Here is a 25572-nt window from a genome sequence, read left to right as displayed (position 1 = left end):
CATAAAAAAAAAATGAGTATTTTAATAGTAAAAATATATATGTCTATATTTCTCTTTTTAAAAAGACAATAATAATACTTCATAAGACTAGATTTAGCCCCCCAAACCGGCCCCCGCCAGGCGTCACCTGGCACAGACACGTTAAGGCAAAGGCTCCTGAGAGGCACGTCCACCTGGCCACGGGCGGGACGCCAAGGCGCACATGCCAGCCTGCAGTCAGCAGAAGGGCTTCTCCCTCATGTTCACCGAGCCATCCTGCATCCCGAAGTAGACTCTCTCAGCCATGTTGATGAACAGGCCCGTATCCACCACACCTGCAGAACAAAGGAAGGGCTACGTTTCAGTTTCCCAAGGCGAGAGTCAGTGATCACAGGACGGGGCCGGTACAAGCAAAGACACTGGCAGCACTGGACAAATCTCCAGCCTCTCCCTCTTGCCTAACAGTGAAAGGAGATTCTTTTTACTTTTCCCAGCAAACCCATTCCCCCCTGCCACACTCACTGGAGCCTGTTCCTGCCTCAGGGCCTTTGCTCACATCATTGTCTGGAGAAGGCATCTTGGGATGCTATAGGGGTATCAGAGGACAAGCTGTCTTTTCAATGATGTCCTCCACTACTACTCTAGATCACCCTCACCCAGTTATTCGGGGTCATACGATCTGCCTTAGTTCTTCCCCAAAGTGCACTTAGATATCTGCAATGCATAATAAACCCAACAAAGGGCCACATCAAAATAAAAAACAAGTCTCCAAACCAGTAAGAAAACAGCCTAGTAGAAATTGGGTAAAGGATTTAAAGAGCTGCTTCTGAAATGAGGCTATTCAAAATGGCCAATAAACATTAAAAATGGTGTTCAAATCAATTAGTGAAATGGGAATGCAAATTACAACTATAAGACACAACTGCACACTCACCAGAATGAATACAATGATATTTGACTGGGATACAAACATTCCCACGCATTGATAGGAGTCAAACTAGCAAAGCTTCTATGGAAAATGTTACATCTTCTAAAGCTGAACATGCTCATTCCTGATGACCAGGCAATGGTGCTAGACACAACTGCTAAGCACAGGAATGGCCACCAAGACATGTACAAGAATGGTCACTGGCTCTCCCTGGTGGTGCAATAGGTTAAAGCACCGCATTATAAAGCTCTCCGAAGCCACTGCAGCATGAGTTCAATCCCTAGCCAGGGGGCTGACCCAAATGGTGTGGCAGACCTCTCCTGACCCACCTGCTGCTCCTCTCAGCAGTGTACTTTGTCAATCTGCCTGTTCTGCTCCCCACTCTGTCTCTGGTGAACCCCCTCACCCACCACATGTCTGGCCTATACCCCAATTCTGTAAGCACAAATAAACACAAATAAATCTTTAAAAAAAAAAAAAAATGGTCACAGCAGCACTTCCCCTAACAGCTAAACACTAGAAACCTCCATCAAGAGTAGATGGTAGGGGCCTCCCTGGTGGCACAAGGAGTTCAGTCTTGGCACCCACTGTCTCAATATCCCTGGCCAGAGAAGTGACCCACTTGGCAGAGCAGACTTCTCCTGTCTCACCTGCTGTTCCCCTCAGCAGTTTATTTCATTAGATCCACCTGTTCTGCTCCCCACTCTGTCTCTGGTGAATCCTCTGCCCCTGCAGAGGATAGCCCAGTTCTTATATGCAAAAAGAAATCTTAAATGAGTAGATGGTAGTCGGTCAAGAGTAGAAACAATTCACTTTTCCCCCACACACATACAGATATAATAGATACTCTTCCACTAGCTTTGAAGCTTTCGCAGTCTCTCTGCTCTGGGTGGAACCCAACAGGACATACAAGGGAGTGACCAGTCATGCGCCGGTCAGCTGTCCCTTAAGTGTCCACACATACACCAATGTGTATGGGCCAAGAGCAGAATGACAGATATAGACAGGAATCGTGCTGTGCTTCTCCTTCCTTATCTTCCTCCAGCAGCAAATACCACAATGGATGAGGCTAGGAAGCAAGCAATGCATACTGGTGATTCTGGTGGCTCTGTACTGACAGATACCAAGCCTCTCTGACCTACCTTGGGATACAGCCTCTGCTGACAGGCAGAGGGCAAAGTGTGGGAGAAATTTCCTCACAAGGACATCTCATTGTCTCAATAAGCCAAGGAAGGTCTGAAGAGGCGCAACAGAGCTACCTAGTGGGCACTGTGAGAAGTCCACCAGAGGAACAGCGCCACAGCGGTGAGCTGCTTCCTACCGGCCCCTGGGTCTGTCTGAATCATCATTAGGGGCAAATTTTGCACTCTGAAAATAGCGACCTCTATGTTTCATCTTCTTCCTGCTTTCTTGGCTCTTTAATTCTTCCACTAAAAATATGACACAAAGTGAGAGTAAAATAACTCAACTTGCCTTTTCTGACTTAAATCTGACAAAAAGATTGTCAACAGAAGACTGAAATAACAAACGAAAGGAATTAGCTCTTTACCTGGCGCACATGGGTAACTTCCAGCCTAGCATATGTTAACAGTGAAGACCCTATGCACCCTCCCAACAACCCAATGAGGGAGTACTAGAATTAGCCTCTTCTGTAGAGGAAGAAACTAAGATACAGAGATGTTTACAAGCTGCTCAGAGGTTGCACTGACAGAGCAGAGATCAGTTAGGATCCTTAGCCTGTGGCACAACCTACTCTTAGCCACTACTGCTCACCTGGCCTCACTTCCCCCATTAGCCACTCTCGTCTGCTCCACATCATGGAATGTTCCCAGTTAAGAATCTTAGTAACTATCTTATACAATTATCATAAGACTGTCTTCTTCTAATCCCTTCTAGTCCCAGTCTGGACTGAGAACTTAACTCTGCACTGTCTTCCATCCAGGGCCCCATCATTCCCTGGTTATCAGCTGCAACTGAAGCTCTCCACTGCTCCAAACGCACATGTCACACAATTCTTCAACATGGTTCTCAAGGAAATAAGGACTAAAACGTTAGGGTCTAGAAGCAGACAACCAAGGCTTCTATTGTGGTGCTGCAGCCATTGTGTGAATCATTTAACCTTTCTCAGTCAGTGCCTTCTTCTATATCTATCTCATTAAATGAGCTCAATGACACATTTTAAGCACAGAAAGAATTATCTGGGTTATGTTAGACTGATGCACAGGTCAAAAAGCACCTCTCCCCACTAAGGGAATTCCCCACATTCCAAAAGAAGCAACACTTTGCACCCTAGTCTCCTTGCACTCCACTAGAACTGAGCACACTCCATCTTATTCACCGGCTTCTACATGGCCACACACAATTTTCCCAGATTTACGTCAACTCTCCGGAACAGATTCCACATGGAACCACTGCCTACTTGTGGCACAGCTACCTGCCTGTGGTATGTGCCTAGTGAACGTGGGTGCACTGAGTCACTGACCCTAGTCAAAGGAATTGCAGTTGAGCTCCTGGAAGGAAGGGCTCAATGCACAGAGGGTGAGCGTATTTCAAGGTAAGCCCCCTCTGACACTACCCGCTCCAGGCTTATCCCAATGGAAGTGGGTCGTGCAACATGAAAACAACAAAGCTGCTAAGTAAGCCATACCTATTTTGGAGGAAAAGGTAAATGTGCACAAGTTAGAAACCCCAAACATCATATAAAGGAAAGTCTTCTTCCTAACCAAGTCTGCAAAAACCCCTGTCCATGCCTGCTGCAGCCAGGGAGACACGTCTGCTCGGTAACCTCCACTCATGTTACCTGGGATCATTTTGATGGTTGTGTTCACTTCACTCCACTTGTGCACCCGGTCAAACTTCCAGTCCAGGATAAAGTTCCCATTGTCTGTCACCACAGGACCCTAGAAGACAGTTTTCCACAGTGACCAAGGACATAGATACAGGTAGGCAGAGAGGGGCAGTGGAAGAGACAACCAAAAACAAGTATCTGAATTAACCCACCCCAACCAGTACACCTGCCTCACTACCTGCTTTCTAGAAGGTAGTGCTACGAAGGAGCTCTGGAGTCAGGATATGAGTCTTGATGCCACACAGGTACAGATCTCACAGGACAATTAATCCCTGTGACCCTAAGGTACCTCAAGTGCAAAAGGACAATGATACATACTTCATAAAGCAGCTTATGTACAGCCAATACAGGCCATGCATGTACCATGGAGGACTAATTCTAGTAGTAAAAAAAAAGCCTATCAACATGGCACAAAATTTTCACAGCTTTACAGTAAATGCTTTCAACAATGTAAACCTGAGTAATGCTATTTCACCCAGTACTTCCACTGATCAGGCAGTCCAACATAAAGACAAGAAGCAGGGTGGGGTGCTATGTCAAACAGGCAGGAGGTAGTTTTAGTGAATCAATCCAAAATTAAACAATGGCTCTGGGTAGATGCAAGCACTTAGGATCACAAATGTTGGCAGAACACTACAGTCCAGGCAGGAAAACTAGAACTCCCCTGCAAACCAGTCAAGAAGGTACAGGAGCTCACTTAGGAGTGCCTCAGAGCAGTATGCAAGGTGCCTGTCTACAGTATCTCCAGCTGTGAAAGAGAACCTCCACCCTCTTCTGGCATTTCAGTTACAAAGGAGTCAGAGCTCTGTACAACCACTACAGTTAGGACTGTGATTTAACAATCAGAAGACACTGGGACAAAAACACATTAAAATAAAAGTCCATGCGGTAGAGTTACAAGTAATTTGCTTTCTGTATTTTCTCAACTTTTTATATAGTTATACCTATAACCAAAATTGGTTTTTGGATTAATTCATTTTGCTTCAGTGTAAGAAAAACAAACTTCTGTGCAACCAACTTTAGCTCCATTTGGGCTATGCATCTAAGTAATATTTCTAAAGAAGAGTTCAAAAGCCCTAAGATATTCTACTTGCTCCATTTAGCCACAAAATGAGAAGAGGTGAGGAAAAAAGAAAGTAGTAACATGAAGCCTAAAAAAATCTTCTGCAGGAAGAGGGGTGGGGAGGAGGTATACAACAAAGCAGCATTTAGGGCTGTTCACTGGAATGGTCCAGGCCTTAGGTACAAAGACTAGAGCACCCAAGGTAAACCGGACCCCAAGGGACAGAAAAACAGTCATTCTCATTCCCACACTGGCACAGAGGATGTGCACTGCGTTAAGTCTGAATATAGAAATAAAGCCAGCACTCTACAAATAAACAACCCATTTAAAAGGAAGTAAATAAAAGCTGACTATGCAATCTAGGTGCAGAGGGCCTATGTGAGCCAGAAAGGCAGACAAGCACACTGAGTCTCTAAAGTGCCCTCCAGAGACTTCCCAGTCACATACTGCCTTGTTGACGGCCATTCGAAGTTCAATTTCACCCCCAAACTTCTGAGTCACAGCTCGGCTCACTGGAACATAGGCCATTGGGATGACCTCGATAGGGATTCCCTTGTGCCACTGATCCCCAAGGTTCTTTGAATCTTTCCTAGAAAGAGTACAAAAGAACAATCAATGTAAAGATGCTCAACAGTACAGATAAACACCAAATTCGGGAACGGGGTTAACTACATACAGTGAGAGGGTCCAGGGAGCAAGGAGGGACAAGTGTACAGGGTTTTAAATATACTGGCTGTGTTTTCCTTTGAAAAAAGAATCCGAAGTAAATCTTACAATCTGTGTGTTCAGCTTGTGAATATACAGGTATTTATTTTTTTCCCTACAGTGTTTACTTTCTTCCTACAGCTATTTTATAAGCAAATACATTTTTTAATTAACATGCTCAGCCAGCACAAGTACATTCTGCTGGACTTCCTGAAGGAGAATCCAAGTCTGCTCAAAGAGCGTCCCTAACACAAGCCTCCCGTGTGGCAATCCCTGACCTCAGAGGGCATGCTGAGTCACTGCCTGTGGCAGGGTTCATCCTGCTTGCTGAGGTTCCCTGTGAGGGTCAAATGAGTGATATGTGAAGACATGCTCTATTAACAAGGGTGACAGGATACTGCCTCCTCCTCCCTGTGGACACATGAAATAGAAACATCTGTCTTCAGTATGAAGCAAAACAAAAGATAGCTTTAATCCCTAAGCATCAGAAAGTCTCAAAAGGTTATACAGGGGTCTCTCTGGTGGCACAGGGGTTAAAGTTTCAGCACTACCAAGCTATCACCAGCCACTGTGGTATGAGTTCGATCCCCAGCCAGGGAGCTGACCCACATGGCTCAGCAGATGTCTCCTGTCTTGCCTGCTACTCCCCACTCAGCAGTGTCCCTCAATAAATTCACCTTTTCTGCTCCCCACTCTGTTGCATTCTCTCGAGCCCCTCACCTATGGCCTACACCCCAGTTCTTGTATAAATAAATCTTAAAAAAGAAGTCATATAATCCCTTCCTTTATTTCCTCCTCTATAAAATGGAGATGAGTTCTGGGGTCTAATCTGTCTCCATCAGACATTTCAGAACACAGGGCACTGTACCTGAAATCAGCAATGACAATGAAGCGACTAGCATAGCCAGCCACAATTTTCTCCTGGGTCAAGCAGCCTCTGGAGATGAGAAGAAACAAATAAACACAGGATTAAGAAAAACGCAGGGAACTAAGGTCAGATACAGGAAACCCAAATCCATTTCATTCTGGCACTTTAAGAGAAATTCTATTTTAAATCCTTGAAGGGACATATCTAAGCCACCATGTTATACAATGGAGTGAACCCCTCCTAAATTCAGTAAACCCCTCCAAAGTAACTGTATTTGGAGTTGGGGCCTCTGAGGAAGAGATCAACAAGGTTTATTAAGGCTGATCTGATAGGACTCAAATGCTTATAGAGAGAGACATCAGAGAGTCACTTGCTGCAAGCCTCCCGCTGCCACATGAGGATAGTGAGGAGAAGATGACTGCCTGTTAGCCAGAAAGAGTCCTCACAGAAACCTCCCTGTTGACACCTTGATCTTGACGTTCTAACTTTCAGAACTGGGAGAATTTCTCATTTATAAGTTTCTATTGTTTAAACCATCCAGTCGATGTTATTTAATTAGTAGCCCAAGCTGACTAAGACATGTTGCTTATAGTAATGAGACTGTGGGAGCATCAATATGTGTCTAGAAGAAATGTGGAAAATGGAAAACCGTCCCCAGTCCAGCTGGGCCCAGTGCCATCCAGGATACCAGTGAGCGGATGTGAGCTTCGCACATATGCTTCTCTATAACTTGAGAAGGACAAGTCTTGAACAACTTGCCCTAGGGGATATTGACAGTCTGAGGTAATGGAGAGAGCACATGAGATTTTTTTTTAAAAATTGTGATATTCCAGTTCTGCCTGAATGTAAGAAACAACAGGATTTCACCTTTCTCCATTCATCATTCTCTACTTGCCCAAATCAACACTCAAGATCACATACTGAGGCCTTCAGACCTAACAACCTAGTCCTAGTAATGTCAGGCTAGATTTAAAGTTTGAACCAGTAGAATGCAAAGAGAACCTGTTAGAATGAATAAGCTCAATGAAGACTGTGACCTGCAGCAGGAACAACAGGCTGGCTCTATGGCCACATGTATCAGCATCCTCATGACAATCTCAAGTACAAGTCACAGCAGTAATTTGTTCTGTATTCCATTCTGCTTTGCTAAGGATTAAGTGGCAGAAACCCTTTAACGAGAAAGTTCCCACAACACTCACCCACCGCCCTTGATGAGATTGAGGTCAGCATCTACTTCATCAGCACCATCGATGGCGAGGTCAATCTGTGATGGCGGGGAGAAGTATAACAACCACTAAGGCTTCTGAGGACACTGTGCTAACCCTGAACACCAGACCCTCAGGTGCTCTGATAGGTATGTACATTTATTCCCATTTAACAAATCAAGAAGCTAAGATTCTGAAAGGTCGAGTTCTTCTGCTGGAGTCACCAGTAGAAAAAATACAGGGCTGGGTTCAGCTCATGCACGTGACATTATACTCTTTTCCCATTGATGGGCTTCTTGTGAACAAACTGGAATTACTGACAGTACATAATTCAAATATGAGTGGTATCACCCCCAAGAACAGACATAGAGGTATCTATTAAATTTGTATTAAATTTTCACTGGGGGAAGTTGGAGAACATTAAAGAAAAAAAACAAAGAGTGATGCAGAAGTTTGTACTAACAAGGCCAAAACACGGGCAACTTTGAGCAGACAGAAATTAAAGTATAAAGTTGACATGTCTGATGTGATCAGAACTGGAAATTACCAGAACTGAGGCACCCCCACTAATAACTCTACCAAACACCTGAGTTTTGCATACTTCCTTATCAAAAAACTCTACCGCCAGCTCCTAAAGTAGCTGGGTTCAATCATCTTTCAAAATTCAAAATCAAGGAAAGTAGGTATTTCCCATCACTCCTGGTACTCTGCCTGTGTTTCATGGCAGGGCTTGGGCACCAAATCTGTTACAAGGCAGGGAGAAGGGCACCCATGAACCCTCAAACCTGCCTGCTCTAAATAGGTTCTGCCATCCACCACATCAAGACAAAACATGTTAAGACTTTTAATGGAAAGAGCTTTTAATACAATCTGTGCAATCTAGCAAATATGAAGAATACAGTTTCTAAATCTAACACCCAAAATTACCCATCCCCTTGTAGGTAAAAGTCCACCCAAAAGGCCCAAAGCAAGATCTGAAAGCCCACCACAAGTCTAGAGCAACTGCTGGCAGAGACCCATAAAAAAGGGTCAGAAATGGCCAACAAGTCTGGGATGAAAAGGACAAAAATCAAAATCAAGAGAAACACTGCCACAGTTGACCACCACACAAGTCTCTCACCTGCATCTGTTTCACCCAGTGCAGGACCAAGAAACAAGAAAGCTTCTTCACATGTCTCTCTGTTCCATGTGCCTCCCTCAGGTCTCCTTCTGGCTCCCTACTCTACTTCCATCCTCTTCAGTCTCCTCTCCAGATTATTCTTCTCCCTGCTCAGCTCCACCCTCCTTCTGGGTGGGGCAGGGAACCTGGAACCTCCCCTTTTCCTGGGGACCACCCTGTTACACAAGGACAATATGGGAGATTCAAATGTGGATTTTTAAAACAGCAGCATTAAAAAAAGCTCAGAAGGATAAAAGACTTTAGGATACAAATTCGATTCAAGCTGAAATCCGAAGTTGCTTGCTAGGTGCTGAATCCTAGAATGCTTCATTGGGTGCCCATTGTCCATTCTTTTATGGATGGACCTGTAGCAGGGTAGTCCCCAAGAAAAGGGGAAGTTCCAGGTTCCCTGCCCCACCCAGGAGGAGGAAGGAAGCAGGATGGAGAGCCAGGAGACCTGAGGAAGAGACATGGAGCAGCAAGCATGTGATGCAGAGACCGTGCTTGTTTCTTGGCCCTGGACTGGTTGAAAGAGATGTGGGTGAGAGACCCAAGGGAGGTTGACTATGGCAGTGTTTATATTGATTTTGATTGTGCTCTTTTCCTCCCAGACTTGGCTGTCATTTCTGACCCTTTTCTATGGGTCCCGGCCAGAAAATGCTTTAAGTCTGTGATGGGCTTTTAGACCTTGCTTTGAACCAAACCCTTTTGGGTGGACTTTTGCCCACGAGGGGATGGGTAACTTTAGGTGTTTGATTTAGAAATTATACTCTTTGTCTTCCATATTGTATACTCACTGTATTAAAGTTCCTTTTCTTTAAAGTCTTATGTTTTGTCTTGATGCAGTAGATGGCAGAACCTATTTAGACCGGGCAGGTTTGGGGGTTCAGTGGTGGCCCCCCTCCCTGCCCTGTAATAGACCCACTGTCTGCATTTACAGCCTGCACTGCTTCCCCCTCCCCTCCTTAGGCCCCCCAGGTTAGCCCAAGGGCAGGGCTGTACCATGGTAATGCTGAGGCCTGGGAAAGTGGTGACCTTTTCTGTCTGGGTGCCAGGCTTACTCTGCTCACAGCTGATTCAGCCTGTGTCCTGGCTCTGCCCACACAAATCTCCCAGTAATTCTACTTGTTAGTCCTACTAACTCCTCAAGGCCCATGTGTATACCATGATGACATAGTTACCAGACCACCATCAAGCCCCGCACTCCCAGTAGGTTTTGAAGGTGCTGTAACCCTGCTTCACTCTTCCATCCAGCATGGTGTTCTCCCCTCCCCCACCATGCATCAACACAATCCTCTCACTCAGCCTCTCACTAATCACCCAGCTGGTCCGGGCACTGAGCACATATGCCCACGTGGTTGCCTAGAAATTCATCTAACGCCTCTAGAATGTAATTTCCTGCCTCTGCCACCTAAATTTCAGAGCTTCACTGAAACATTGCCTCTTCCAGCAAAACCTTTCTAAGGAGAACTTGTCTAGAGGCAGAAGTACTAACTTCAGACTCAGGCTCTACCGCTTACCAAATGCATGGCTTTAGGCAAATGGTTCATCTTCTCTGTGACTTTTTCACACCTGTGAGATGCGATAATGGTAGCATCTCAAGACTTGGAGATGAACATGGCACTTGGCACAACAGTAAGTACCTAGTGAGGGCTTGGTAAGTGCTCACTATGAGCTACTAACCCTCATGGACTTTCAGTCTCCTCTGGAAGTGTTTGATCCTTTCACCATAAAATGGCACTTTAATCTCTTAATGTTGTTGGCTGTCTCAGATGATCATTTCTTCCTTTCACTTACAGGTAAGCTCTGTGAGCAGGCTCACCCTTACACCTCTGCACAAGGACCCCAGGAAGCCATGAAAGCAGCCTGGGCTCGTCCAATTCCTGTTCCCAACCCACAGATACACACCCAGGACTGCACTAGACACTAACAACCTTTCCACTTGTCACTTTAGTCATGTTTAATAATCCAGATTCCAGGAAAAAAAGATAACATAACTAAATGACCTTTCTCCCAACTCAATGTGACATCCATAGCCCACGAACAAGGGACAGCCATAAAGAGAAGGGAGGACATAACAGCCCCACTCTCACCTCTGGGTGTCGGTCCAGGTCACTGAGAGTTAAGCCATACTGCAGGATAAGCTGGCGGGCCTAGGGGAACAGGAAAGAGCACTTCGCATCAAAGCAGAACAAGTGGAAGCATCATGAGGATTCCTGGGAAGCTCACACTGCTGACTTTAATACCCTGACCCTGTCTCACACCCTCCCCTGTGGTTAATGGCAGGAGAGTGTCACCAGGTTACTCTACTGTCACCCGGTCATCACCACCTCCTGGGCCTGAATGAGGGAACCCAAAAATAGAAAACTTTTCCTGAAGGCATGTCTTGAATATATTTTCTACTTAAAGTGAAAAGCAGAAAAGGTACCAGAAGATCTCAGTTCTAATCATTAATAAACTAGGTCTCAGTTCTAATCGTTAATAAACTAGTCAAGTGATCTCTGGTAAGTTTTCTCAACTATAAAAAGCTGGAGATGTATGAAAAGACAGTGTCAATTTTCAGATGCAATCTCCCAAGACCCTAGGAATAAAACCAAAACTCTGGAATTTGCAATAACTGGCTTTATTTGGATCCTGATTCAAACAAACTATAGAAAATAGTTTTTAAGGGATAAAACAATAGCAGATTGTTTATTGAATGCTATTCAAGATTATAGTAATTTTTTAGTATTGTGGAGATGTTTAAATATCTCCCTATTTTTCAGAAAGACATACTAAAATACATACAATGAAATTACACTATGTCTACCAAAACCTATACAATGCAATGTTACTTCAATTTAAAAAGAAACTATACTATGTAAAAGGAGAAACTATACGATGCCTGGGATGTCTTTCAAAGTAACTGAGGTAGAGACTGGGGTACAGATAAAATTGCCCATGAACTGATAATTGTTGAAACTTAGATAGGTATATGGATTTTATTATATTGTTCTTTATTCTTTTTGAAGTTTTTCATAATAAAAAGTTAAAATAAACTGACTGGAAAAGCAAGTTAAAAAAAAATGACTGTTCTTATTAAAGTAAAATATATAATGAAAGGAGAAAACAAAAATAATATGGCTGGATTTGATCTCAGCTCCCAAATTTCTTCAGAAGTAGCACTTGAGACCCAGGGAGTAAAACAATAGTGGGAATGTCTGAAATGCAGCCTCCAGGATTAGGCAGTGATCCCCACCCACAGGGCTCAGGGTGGGTCTGTGGGACAGCAGAAGGGATGCAGAGGACAGTGCTGAAGGTTGTGTGTGGGTGGGGGCATAAGGAGAAGGGTGAGGAATAGTGGGGAGCTCTAGCCTGACTCTACCCCCCAGCCCCTCCCTTCTCTCTCTACCTCCTCTTCCTCTCCCTTCTTTTATCACACATAATGTGACACTAATAATGCTATTAACAATAATTACTTTTCTAGAGTCCTCTGAGGTCTTGGCATTTCCTCCTCTGCCTGAAATGTCCCGTGCCTCCTGCCAATAATGTCTCTCAGGCCCAACTCAATTGTCAACCTTTCCAGAAAGTGCCCCCAATCCCTTAAGCAAAGGAGTCCTTCCATCAACAGGCTCTCCAACTCTCTCCCCGTTCTGCCTGGATTACTCACCAGTCCCTTGCTGACAGCCCTGCGCATACAGAACAATCATAATCACAAGTGGCATGGGCTTCACCTTGCCTGGGTGTTATGGGCAGAGAGGTGTTGCCCTAAGGAAAGACAAACTGGCGTTCTAATCCTGCAAATACAGTCTGGCTCACCTCAGAGGGTGAGCCCTAGTCCAACATGACTGTATCCTCAGATGGGGAAACTTGGACACCAAGACAGATGAAACCAAGGAAAGGAAAATACCTCGAACAGGAAAGAGAGAGATCAGGGAAATGAACCCAAAGCCAAGCCAAAGCCAAAAAAACACCAAAGTTTGATTAGTCTGGTTTATTTCACAGTCTCCAACAGAATCGACAAGTTGATCTGGGACTGTCCAGTTTGCAAAACTCAGAGACAGTAAGTTTCTGTTTTGTAAGTCACTCAGTTATGTGATTTTTTGTTGTTGTTGTTGTTGTTACAGAAACCCTATAAAATGACTATACTGAATTCAACACAACCGTCCTAGCCTGGAATATTGCCTGTCACTGGCTCAGTAGCACTGACAGTCTCAGATTGAAAGCACAATCTTTTTGACACCAAGTTACTCCAAGCTCACAAGCTAAGGGATTTCCTGAGGGTGTGGAGCAAATACCCCATAGTTTCCCTCTTCTAGCTCTTTGAAGTACAGGAAACAGAAGGACCAGCCTCTGCTTCTGGGGGAAGAAAAAATAAAAAAGAGCAGGAAACAAAGCCTTTCTTTCAGTCCAATAGCTGGTGCCCCGATGCCACTTGTGATTACAGGCAGTGGATGGGGCAAGCTAAGTAAGGGTGCCATCTTTCACAATGAAATCTGAAACTGCATTTTCCCATTAACCTCCTAAGGACATATACCAAGAGCCAGAGTAAGCAATAAACACTACAGTTTACTTAGGGCTTATACCAGATCTGACTTTCAAATGCCTTTTCCCCCTTCTTTTAAAAGCTCTTAACTTTATTTAAAAGGAAAATCTACAAAACTCCTCCAAAACCCTATAGGTTTACCTATGTTAACAGGAGGGTATCAAATATTTCTGTTTTTCTTTCAATCATTTCAGGAGACTGCATCTGGTTAAATTTAATGCAGAGTATTAAATTTAATACTTTGGGCATGATGGGAAAAAAACCAGCAACTCTGAACACCTGTGAATGACTCCTCACCTAAGGAACCAGCAGTGGTAGCCATTTCCCATTCTGCACACACAGTTACTGACAACCGCCACTCAACAGATGTAGGTTCAGAGCAAACAATCTTAAACACACAAGATCAAACTCCTAAGTAATGATAATTTGAACACCTGTATTTAGTTCAGCTCTTCCTAAAAGCCTCTCTAAAGCTACAAAATCAAAAAGAGGAGAAAGAGCAACTTTTAAAGTTGGGCCTGTGTTGGGCAGTGGCAAATGGCAGAAATAAGAAACAGAAATACAAATCCACTATTGGAGAAAATGAAAAAGTAATCAAAATAAAAACAAAGACCCTCCCCAAAAGTTCAGGACTCAGTGGCACTGTGAACTTTAGGAAGTGGACATGACAGCAGGAATAAAAAGAAGATGGGCTAGAAAGCTATTTATTTAAGAAACTGTTACATCTACATATCCTTCTCCACTACTTCCAAACCAGCATGTTTACTCTCTGGAGAAAGTCAAATAGCAGGTGTCAGGACGGGGCTGCCAGGCAGTTCCAGACTAGAGTACTGCTCCCGTGAGTTCCTGCAGCATAGCAGTTACTCCCAAACGCAGAGCTGTAAAGGAGGACTATTTATTGCAACTTCTGAGTCCATGGATTAACTGGGAAGACTGATTTGGGCTGGTCGGTGTTGGAAGGTCTCACTCACACACTTGGAGCCATCCCCCAGAAGATTAGCCTGGGCTTGTTCACATGGTCGCTCAGTGCTTTTAGGATCAAGAGGGCCAAACTCAATGCAAAAGCACTTTTCAAGCTTCTGCATACCATTTGGTCACACTTTATTGACAAAACAAGTCATACAATCAAGCCCATAGTCAAAGGTATTTCTTGGATTTTAAAAAATCTGGTATATATACAGGGGAATACTACTCAGCTATAAAAAAAAAGTTGAGCTCTTGCAACATGGATGGAATCTGGAAGGGTCAATGCTACGCAAAGCAAGGCAGGGGAAAGACAAAAACCAGATGGTATCATTTATATGTAAAATGTAAAGAAACAAAATAATGGGGCAGATTAAAACAAGCGAACAACACTAGAAAATCATGGAATCAAGACTACAAAGGGGGAGGGGGAAAGAGAGAGAGAGGGCACAATGGACTATCGTGGAAGGCTGTGGGTGCCTTGGTGGTGTGTAGAATGGTAACATGCATTTTAGCAGGTATGGTCCTATGGTTCTGCATCACATGAAATGCTGTAAACGAGTGCTCTCTTAAAATCACCAGTAAGACCTCAGGGAGGTGAGAAAAAAGTAAATCCATAAAACAAAACCAAAAAATGTTGGAGGAAAAAAGTTATCTGAAACTATGAGAGCAAAGAAAATATGAAAATGAAAAATGAGAGCAAAGCAAGCTCAACAAACAGGTTAGGAAAAAACAAAGCTGAAAATACAAAAGAATAAATCAGAGCAAAAGCACCAAGAACAATGCAGAATTATCTACTAAGTAAAGTGACTCGGAGAGACTAAAATAAAGACATTTCAGACATCTAAAGTGTCAACAAAAATGTGTGTCCCATCTACCTGAAGGATGTGCTTCAAAACTAAAAAGAAAACAAAACAGGGCCCCCCCTGGTGGCGCAACAGGTTAAAGCAGAGCACTGTGAAGCCGTCTGCAGCCACTGCAACACGAGTTGGATCCCCCCCCAGAGGGTGACCCACATGGCACAGGAAGCCTCTGTCTCACCCGCTGCTCCCCCAGCGGAGCACTTTGTGGATCTGCCTGTTCTGCTCCCCACTCTGTCTCTGGTGAAGCCTCTCACCGCCCCTGCCCCTCTGGCCTGTACCCAATTCTGTATGCATAAATAAATAAATCTTAAAAAAAATTAAAAACAGGCCCTTCCTGGTGGCGCAGCGGGTTAAAAGCACAACATGAGAATCTAAAGCCGCTTCCTCATGAGTTTGATTCCCGCCTGCCCCAGAGGTGACATGGCGCGGCAGACCTCTCCTGACCCGCCCGCTGCTACCCTCAGCAGTGTACTTCGTTGATCTGCCTGTTCTGTTCCCCACTCTGTCTCTGGTGAAGCCTCTCACCGCCCTTGAGCCTCTGGCCTGTACCCCAGTTCTGTATGCACAAAATAAATAAATCTTTAAAAAAAAAAATAAAAACAAAACAAAAGTTGGTATAGGAAAACAGAACCAAGAAACAGTTTGATTCAAAACAGGAGAAAGGAGAAAGAAATGTCTTGACTGGGAAGGGGACTTGAGACATCAGCCCAGTGTAGCCACGACAGCCTGACCAATCCCAAAGACTCAGAAAGACTTGTCTGAAAAGAAGAAACTGATGGAGCAGAATACCCACCATGTTGTAAAGAAGTAAGACTTTCCCCTCTGGTAAAGCCTGGGGCTGGATTAGAAAGTAGCTCACAGACCACCGAGTAAATGAAAAATCAAAGTTAACATTTACTAACTTATGCAAAGATAAGACAGGTAGAGAGGAGTCATCACAGGACATTATATAGTTCAGCTACATGTTAAAATTCTGTTTGGTATTAACAATTACCAAAATATAGTTGTACTAGAAGGTTGAGAGAGAAGTTATGTGTGTAAACTGTGGAAGCAAGGAGGTAAAAGATAACCAAATGTTCCTCTTCTAGCCATCTAGTCAGTGTAGAGTTACTACCTAAAGTTGAAAAAAAAAAAAAAAACTTTATTTAGCAAGGAAAACAGGTTTACTCCAAGGACAGTAAAACAAAAATCTGATAAATTAAAAGTTGGCTTTTTTTTAAAATCATTTATTTATTTTTGTATAGAATATCTGGGGTGTAGGTCACAGGTGTGGGGGCAGTGAGAGGATTCACCAGACACAGAGCGGGGAGCAGACTAGGTGGATCTACTGAAATACACTGCTGCGGGGAGCAGCAGGAGAGAGAGGAATGGTCTGCTGCGTCATATGTGGGTTAGCTCCCTGGCTAGGGACTGAAATCAAGCCCTGGCAGTGACTGCTGATATTTAACTCTTATGCCACCAGGGAGGCCCCAATAAATTTTCAAAGCCTGTCTATCTAAAAAATGTTGTCAAGCGTGGTGGAAAAAGGGTGTAGTGGTTAGTTTTATTTAAAAATAAGAATGATTTGACTCTTCAATCCATGTGTACATATAGCTAATTAGAAATATGCGCCAATATCAATTAATTCATTAAATAAGAAGTAAAAATACTAAATGATTAAGTCACTTGGCAAAATTAGACACTAAGCTTTTCAAAAACCAAGAGAACCTATCATACTCATTCCAAATTCGCAAGCACCTCCTCAGGACAACAGGATTTCAAGGCAAGAAGAGGGCGATGTAAAACAACTCATTTTCTAGTATGAAGCAGAAATTTCAGTATTATCTTCAGGCCCCTGGGAGTCCCCAAGAAACTTAACTTCAAAGTAGCTGTGACTGCATGCCCTACTCTAACACACTATCCTGCTTACCTGGAATCCCTCCACCACCCCTACTCTGGCAAGCTGGGACACATACCTGGTTTACCTAGAACCTCAAGGCCCCTTCAACCACTGTCTTCCTTCACCAGAGTTCACTCCAGGTGGCAGGGCTTTAGTCCCCAGGCCTAGTTAAGATTTCTAATACCCCATTGTCCAAAACTAAGCCCCAGTCTCCACATCCTTTACCCCAGTTCACAAAACATCCCCGACAAACCCCTGCCCTCAATGATCAGATGAGGGTTGGGGTGGGGCTATCTGAGCTCCTCTCTCCTTCCTCTTTCAAAATCCACCCTTCCCTTTTCTTTCATTTTATAATGCAAACATTTGACATGAACTCAAAATACTGCACTTACATTACTGACACATCACTTGATACCCTTTAGCCTGTTTTTCAATCTAAAAATGGAGATAAAATTCCACAAGAGACACAACCATCTTACACGCTTCATCATGCCTAGTGCCAAGATGGATGCAAGCAGGCACTGGGTGAATAAGTGAATGCATCTAAAACCACACTTCTGAGCAGCAATCAATCACCAGTAAATAAACTCCCACCTAGAACCATCCTGATGCACAACTCAAAGCCACACTTCCATGTCCTCAGGGACCTAGAAGATTCAGCAGCAACTATCAAGATGCAAAAAAGAAAAAAAAAAAGAAAAAAAGACATACCTGAAAGGAAGTGGGAATACAGACAAGGTTCAGATTTTCTTGTTTGACTCGTTCAGCTGTGGAGACAAAAGTTGTGTTGGTTATTTTTTCATTCTTTTCACTCTATTTTTCTTGTTTGTGTACATTCACTCAAATCCAAGAGAAAAGGACAGTTCACTGACAGCTTCCTCTCCTTCTGTGTCCCTACCCTTGGTAGGAAGTTGGTGAGCATACATCACATATTACACAAGACAGGAACACTGGAACGCCTGAGGAGGCTTAGGGTCTCACAGAAAGCAATGGCATTGTTTGTTGTTAGTACGTGCCTGACGATATTCAAAGAACTTTGTACACAGGAACTATTTCAAACCTAACAACCCTAAAATAAGTTGTTATATCCATTACACACATGAGGAAACGGAGGCACAGAGATGTACTGTAACTGGATTAGTGCACAGCTATCGGGTGGGAGAGGCAGTCTAGTTCCATAGTCTTTAACTACTTCCCTATGCTGGCTTTTATAGGGAAAAGCTAGAGCTTGATTTTGACTTTCAGTAGAAAAATATTATCGTATGTAGGCCGAAGAGGGCAGTTAAAGAATGTTTATTCACTCATTTTGGAGTTGTACTTTTCAGGAAAGCTTAATTAAAAAAAAAAAAAAGTTGTCATTAAAATTTCGTATATTTTCAATCACTAGATGTGCAATTTCAGAAACTTGGAGGCCCCTATTATGAAATCCATAGTTATTCCTTTGCCCTGAAATCCTGCACACACTCAGGGCTAAAGTAGAAAGGTGTGCAATACTGAAGCCCTTGTTAGGCCAATAAGAAGGCTCCAGAAGCTCACACCACCACTACAACCACTCCTTAAAGGCCAAGTATTCCTGGACTTTGTCTCCTGAGCACTGCCCCTTGGCACCTAGAAGAGATCTGCATTCCAGCAAGTCCCTCCTCTGGGCTTTGTTCTCAACAAACAGCAAGGCAGTAAAACCTGTTGAGCGGCCACCTGAGCTGACAATTCCTGAGACTCTGCTAAGCACTCAGACTCCCCAATCTGAATGAAGTCAGCACTGACAGAAGGCAGTCATCAATCTGGGAAACTCATAACCACCCCAGAGTCTTGGGCAGGGCAAGCCTGTGCTGAGCTTGATTTGTTAGCCTTAGAGTACCCAAGGAAGCCACAGGCTTTGGAGAGGTTGCACAAACATGGGCCCTATGATACTTAAAATTGAGCTCTTCCCCATCAGCTCACAAGAGTAAACAAACCTGTGGTAATGCATGAAGACACATCTGAAAAATCCCTCTCTTAAAGCAGGCAGTCTCCCCAACTCCATGCCAATGGAGTCACCTAGGCAGGGACCAAGCCAGTACCCCACTTACACATCTCCCCACCATCCACACAAAATACCCAGTGGAGAGCCCAAGAACATACCAATTCGCTGCACCGCATGGACAATTGTAGAACCACTTCCAATTCCCAGTACTTGGTTATTCTGCCAAGAAAAGGGGAGTAAAAAGCAAAACTTAACACCATCTCTTACTCCTTCTTCAGCCAACTTCCTAGAGTTATAAAATTACAGTGGACCCTGGAGTAACAGAGGCCTGAACTGCGACAGCCCACTTCTACAGATGTTCTTATAAACAGACAACTAAAACTTACACAGCCTGGATAAACACAGTACAGTACTATAAATGTATTTTCTCTTATTATTTCTTAAATAACTTTCTTGTCAAGCTTTATTATAAAAAGACTGTATATGATGCATATAACATACAAAACATGTGCTGTTTATCATCTGTAAGGCTACCGGTTAATATTAGCCTATTTGCAGTGATGTGGATTTCTTACCATGAGGCAGGAATAGAAATGGGGCACCAACCCTAACCCGAGTTGCTCAAGGGTCAACTGCATTAGGACCAGCAGTTCACCAACGTGGGGCTCAAAATTATTTTATCCTTGTGCCCAGTGGCAGTTTATCAGCAGAGATACTCTCCTTTTACTTCTGACACTGACATCACCAGTTCTTCCTACTGAACGATAATGAGGCAAATTAAAAATGCTGTTTATCTGAGCATAAATCCATTCAAATCAGGCAGCATCCAATCTAGCAGAAAGAAACTGTACAAAATGAATTTTGTAATACGAAGGGAGTAGGAACAACAATATCTTATACTAGGCAAAAAAAAAAGGGGGTTGTTATTCTAAGGCCATGTTCTTTTAGGGGCATGGCAGGGGTCTATCAGGCCATGAGTGAGATCATCTCACTCATACCACACTGGTTGGATGAGTCCTGATTGACTGGATTAGGATACCATTTCCGGACGACTGGTAAGGATAAGTTAGCTTCAGTGTGAGGATTTAACATAAGCAATCCCACCTTGGGCCTATGGATTTATTTCAACTAAACTCCCTACATCCTGTCAGACAATCAGTATGGCTTACTTACACCGTATAGTCAGTTTCACAAACATGGCCTGCACATGAGCTCTGAAACATTCCTGGCAAAACCCACAAAACTGGGGGTGAGGGGGAAGCTCAGTTCTGTATCTGGAAATTCAGTTTCTTTTCTGCAACAGAAAAGGAAGGAAAAGGCCAAGAAAAAGCAACAGAACGTGGCACACCCTAACAGCAGAGAGCAGAGGTTTTGGCTTAACGCAAACGTAACATCCAGAAGTAAGAAGACCAATCGCAGGTTGGTGACATCACAGGGAACCTCAGGAACACATTAGGCCCACCACCTAGAGCTCTCTCAGTGTGAGTGGAAGAGGTGAGCGTCTGACACAACCATGAAATAACATGCTACATCAGATCTGTCCAGTTGGTGCACAGTTTGTACACAAGCCTGCTTCAGAAAATATGGGAAGAACAACATGAGAAACAGTCTTCATCCGCAAGAGGAAGGATTTGTAATAAATGTAGAGTATTTCCTGAGTACAAACGCCAAGGAACAGGAGTCACACGCAGTGATGCTACCTTAGGAAAGGGGGAGGGTACCTATGAGTAGACCAGGGGTGGAGCAGGAGTCCAACCCAGGTCAGTTAAACCACAAACAGCAAAAGAAGATGCGTGTATACAGTGAGGAACTTATTGGGTACTGACTTCCTAAGCAACTCCCTGGAGGCAATCCACCTGCCAATCTCAGGCAAAAGAGCTGAAAACCAAAGCAACAGCTACCAACCATACCATTAAGTACCTACCAAGAAGATTTAAAATGTTAACATAAGTAAAATCTCACAATCAAGCCCAGTGACCTTGAGATTCCATTATACTCACTTTAGCCATTAATTCAACACTGTAAGGAAAAATTTAAGACTCAGGAATGTGCGAGATTATCTGAAAGTCCTGTCAATGAAAGGCTACTATCTCAAGTCATTATCTGATCCTACCTGGGTGTATGCCTTTGTCATGACTAGGCCATTTCATAATTCTGTAGAGAAGCTTATAGAAAACTGTTAGCAGTGTAAACAATTCTTGTCCATAAAAATGGCAAACTATTATCCTAAAGATAGCATGTATTTATTTTCACATTTCTTCCCAGGTCATAGATTTACTATTCTTTGGGTTTTCCTGTAACAGTTTGCAACATCTTTTCCAGTTCCCTCCTTAATTTTCTGAGTTAAACAAAATATTTCATGTTTACTTTATTATCTGCATAATTACCAGGAGTTTAGCTTTGTAAAGACCATCTTTGGGCAACAGAAATAACCCCTCTACACAATCTCACTTTGAAGAAGCAACTTGCAGAAGTTCAATCTGTTAAAACATTTCACTCCAAATGCCTTAAGAGTTTCAGTAAGTGATTAACAACTCAACTGGCAAGGGGAAACCCATAAGGAAACCTTTCATTCAGAAAGAAAAGTCCTGAAGGCCCCTTGGGACAAACTGGGAGATAAAGCCAAAACCTTGCAATGGCCACAGGAATACCCAAAATGTCCCGTGGGCCCCTTGTCAGACAGGTCCTTCCCAAAGTGAGACTACAGCTCAAAAAAGACTGGAAAGAATGGCCAACAGAGTTACAAAGAGGAACAAACCAAAAGCTAATGTCCCCACTGCAAGCTGAGCCGCTCCAACCTACAGAGGGCGTTACACACCAACCTCAGTGCTCCCGCCCTAACAGATACCACTCTTAACAGTTCCTGGTTCCAAAGTTACCAAATATAGCAATGGCACTCGGCACCAAGCTCTGTTAGGTGAGGGATCCACCTGAGATCAAAAGCAGTGGGTGCAACAGTCCTTTCGCTACCTGGGCAAATCTGAAAAGCAAAGTCTTCAGAACATGTAGATTACAGCACAAGCACATTCACATTGACTTTATATTTGAACATGTAAAGATCTCACATGAGAAAACCCCTTGACTTATTAATGCCTGGGTAGGCTCAACCCAAGCTTAACACCTGAGCTGAAGCTGAGAGTTCTAGCTGTATTGTAATTTAAGTGCCTGACTCCTCATTACCACACTTGGCCAGACACTCATGTCACCCAGCAGGCTCGTGGCACACGATGAACTTGGGTGAGTCAGACACACTGTGTAAGGCTCCCTCAGGTTTTGGAGGAGGCTAGGAAGTGCTAGGTTCTGCCAGGTCCAGAGCTCTTGAACCACGTGGCCCTGCTATACCTTGGAGTCAAATGACTGGCCAGGAATCAGTGTCCTAGTCAAAGCCAGAGGTACCCAAAGGCTGCCTGTGAGGTGACCCAACAAAGGCAGCTAAGTTGGCAGTGCTGGAGAAGCAGACCCCTCTAATGAAACCACATGCCATATGTGCAATATCAGACTTTCACTCACCTTATCTAGTGGGATAACTGAAAATACTGCTACTGACCAACTGGAAAGCATGCCCACCGACTTCTTCAAGCCAAGTCCACTTTCCAAATAACATGGGGGCTATTAACTTTCAGGAGAGCACAGCCCTGGTAGTACTCACCCTGAGCGCAGGACTACCAGAAACAGGCAGCTCTGAGCCCAGGGTACCTACCCAAAGGATTTAACTGAGATCTCTCCAAATCTCCAAATCACCCAGGCTTGGATGTATGCTCCATACTGAAGCAGAACACCAATGGGCCAGGGAACTAGAAACCTTACACTCCCAAGATTCTAAACAAAGGGTCACCAATAACCCCATAACCTCTATATCCGTGCCCACCTTCCACACAATTCAACTAACACTTATCAGACGGGTACAACTCTGACTAACACTGAATGGAGAAGGTGAACAATCAAGCAAGCAGGAGCTTACCCCTTAGAGGGATGGGAGAGACAAAGATGACTAAAACATAAGGCACCAGCACAAAGCACCCAAGAAGTATAAAGTGGTACAAAATTTAAGAGGAGAAATCTTCCTTAGGAAGTTACGAAAAACTGAAAGAAAGAAATGGCCTTTGAACCAAACCCTGAAGTACATATGACTTATCAGGCAAAGACAGAGGAAAAGGAAGAGCCTTCGAGGTCAAAGGTAATAATGTTAAAACGCACAATCTAGTACAATCTAGCAGCAGTCTGACTTTTCCAGTGCTCTGCAATATAGGAGAAGCATAGGAGGAAACGAGGCTGTGGGCTTCAGGACGAGCAGCACAGCCTCTTCTCTGTACATCCCAGGTCCAGTACCTAGTTCTCAGCAGCTGCTACAGATGTGTTAAGAGGTTTGGATGAGGCCCCCTGAGGGCCACAGTGTAAGAGCATTCAGAAAACAGCACATATCACTTGGAAGACAGGCAGAGGGCAGCTGCAACCCCCTGGTTGTGGAGAGAGCCTAAAAGAAAGCACGGTCAGTCAAAGGGAAGAGTCAGCTCTGAGAACATTCCAAAGGTGGAATCAACAGGACCTGGCACAAAACCTACCGGGATAAACTTACACAAGTGAGTAAGCAATTTCAGACACAAAGTACTAAAGGAAAACAGTCTTATATGAGGCAAAAGATACTCCCTAAAGTGAGCAGCTAAGCCTTCAATTAGGCACATGATGATTATGCTCAATAAGCATATGGATTTGAGTTAGTTATCCTGTTCCCAAAATCTGACTCACCTCCTACCACCTGTAGCCACATTTCTGGCCATACCAAGGGCCTGATACAGACTGGGCACTCAATAAATACTGGGTAAACAAATAAAATGATTAAGTCAACGTGAAAGAGCAAAAAATACAGCATCCAAGTAGTGTTGCATCTCAGGAGAGCTTGGTAGGGGAAAGGGATGCAACTAAGGTTGGAGTGAGGTGCCCCCAAAGACCAATGCACATCTCTCCAGAATTGTCTGGTAATTTCATAGAATAATGTGGCTGTAATCCTGTATCTTGGACTCTAGCCTAGGGCAGGGACTTGTAGATTTTTATTTAACCGAATCCATAATAATGCAAAGGTCAAAGAGATTTGTGCCACAAAATATTAATGAAAGTAAATAATGAAAATCAGGATATGGGCCTGTATAGATTTCATTAACCTGTCCCATTAACTATTCACTTTATTTTCAAGGATTTGGAAATGTTATCCTATTATCCCAGTTTTGCAGCTAAGCCACTAATTCCCAAATGTAGAGCTAGAATACACATCTTATATTACCTGTATGAATTCTACCACTTGGAACATGTCACACCAGAACACGGCAGTGGTGGAACCTGTGGCAGGGCAATACAACAGGAGTCCTGAGGGCGTGGAGGGTCCTGAGCTATTCCTTCTACACAATATGCTGAGCCACAGGTTACAAAGGCACTCGCCCCACCCACTTAACCAAGCAATTTGAGGATCAAAATTCATCTAGCTACACAGAATAATTTTGCACAGTAAAGAATTGCCAAATGTAAAGAGCTACACTTCCCTAAGGGAACAAAGACAAACGCCAATAAAGCTAAGAAAATTCCACCTAAGGGCTGAGATATTCCATTTGGCTCCCAGAGTACTATAATTAAGATAATTGGCCACTAAATCCAGTCAAGTGAAGAGACTCGGCTAACAGCACCACACCAGATGTTTAACAAACAAGCTGGTGACGATCTTAGAGCTCACAGACTAAGAGACTCATCTCCACACCTCCAAACTTCAAAGAACAGCAACCTCCACACTTCCAGAGTCCACCCGACCCTGTCAAAGGCAGGAGGTGTAAAGTAAAGCTTGGGTCTTCTTTGACTGTCAGGAGGATACACTAAAGAGAGGATGCACGCTAAGCTGAAAAAAAACTCCTTGGAGTGAAATTTCAAAGCAATCTTCAAGTCGGTTCCTCAGAGGCTTCCCAGGACGGTAAAGAAAGGGAAGACCTTTCAGCAGCCCCCAAACTCACCCATGTGCATTAGCTGACAAGGAAGCCACACGGCAAGTACCTTCCAGCCCCACTCTAAACACAGATACCACCAGATTCCACTTTGCATACTGTTATCCAGCTAGACAAGGAGCCTTTATAAAGCTCACCTTCTAGGAGTCTCAGCCCCCAACTGATCCTACATCTAAAAGACTTTTTAAGGAGTAGAGAGGAAGGGGGTTTAAAGCCGCACTAAGTGCGCACACTCCGCTCTCACGCAACCCCTGCCCTTCGAGGAATTAGGCGCTCCCCGGTAGCGCCCAGAGCGCACAACCCGAGCCCATCTTGCAAAGCACAAGCACACCCCACACCCGGAGCTGCTCACTTTAACGTGGTTCTCCACCGCCGCGCGGCCCGCCAGCTTCTTGGCCTCCTCAGCCTTGGACATCGTGGAAGGAGCCGGGAAGACACTGTTCGCGTCCCCGCTGCTAGTGCTTGTACTACTAGTGCTGCCGTAGGTACCGGACTGTGAACACCCAGGAGGCTGCACGTGGGAACCCGGGACGCCCCAACGGTTCCCGCCTCCACCAGAGGCCGCGCCCCCGGCCCGCCCGGGCAGCGGGGCCAGGACCCGCCCGTAGAGGGTGCTGAAGGGCCCCGGGCGCTGCATCCC

The 25572-nt window shown here is 44.1% G+C and overlaps 1 protein-coding gene across 1 annotated transcript; it reads right to left on the bottom strand.

Moving 5' to 3' along the window:
- Window positions 1-25572, bottom strand: RPIA (ribose 5-phosphate isomerase A). Its single transcript, XM_004691620.2, has 9 exons — window positions 25285-25572; window positions 19107-19167; window positions 17697-17752; window positions 10849-10908; window positions 7591-7655; window positions 6392-6460; window positions 5266-5407; window positions 3708-3807; window positions 1-314 (listed from the first exon to the last, which is right to left on the bottom strand). The coding sequence occupies exons 1-9, from the start codon at window positions 25567-25569 to the stop codon at window positions 217-219; spliced, it is 936 nt and encodes a 311-aa protein (XP_004691677.1). The 5' UTR covers window positions 25570-25572; the 3' UTR covers window positions 1-216.

This window comes from Condylura cristata, unplaced genomic scaffold (genome assembly GCF_000260355.1).
Source record: "Condylura cristata isolate star-nosed mole 26May11 unplaced genomic scaffold, ConCri1.0 scaffold00031, whole genome shotgun sequence".
NCBI classification, from domain to species: Eukaryota; Metazoa; Chordata; class Mammalia; order Eulipotyphla; family Talpidae; genus Condylura; species Condylura cristata.
This window is presented reverse-complemented; position numbering and strand designations above follow the sequence as displayed.

Coding starts and splice junctions, on each gene's coding strand:
- RPIA (XM_004691620.2), bottom strand. CDS start 25,569: ATGCAGCGCCCGGGGCCCTTCAGCACCCTCTACGGGCGGGTCCTGGCC. Junction 10,909..17,696: donor GTATTCCCACTTCCTTTCAG/GTATGTCTTTTT, acceptor CTGTTCCCCTAG/GCCCGCCAGCTTATCCTGCA. Junction 5,408..6,391: donor ATTGTCATTGCTGATTTCAG/GTACAGTGCCCT, acceptor TACTCTTTCTAG/GAAAGATTCAAAGAACCTTG.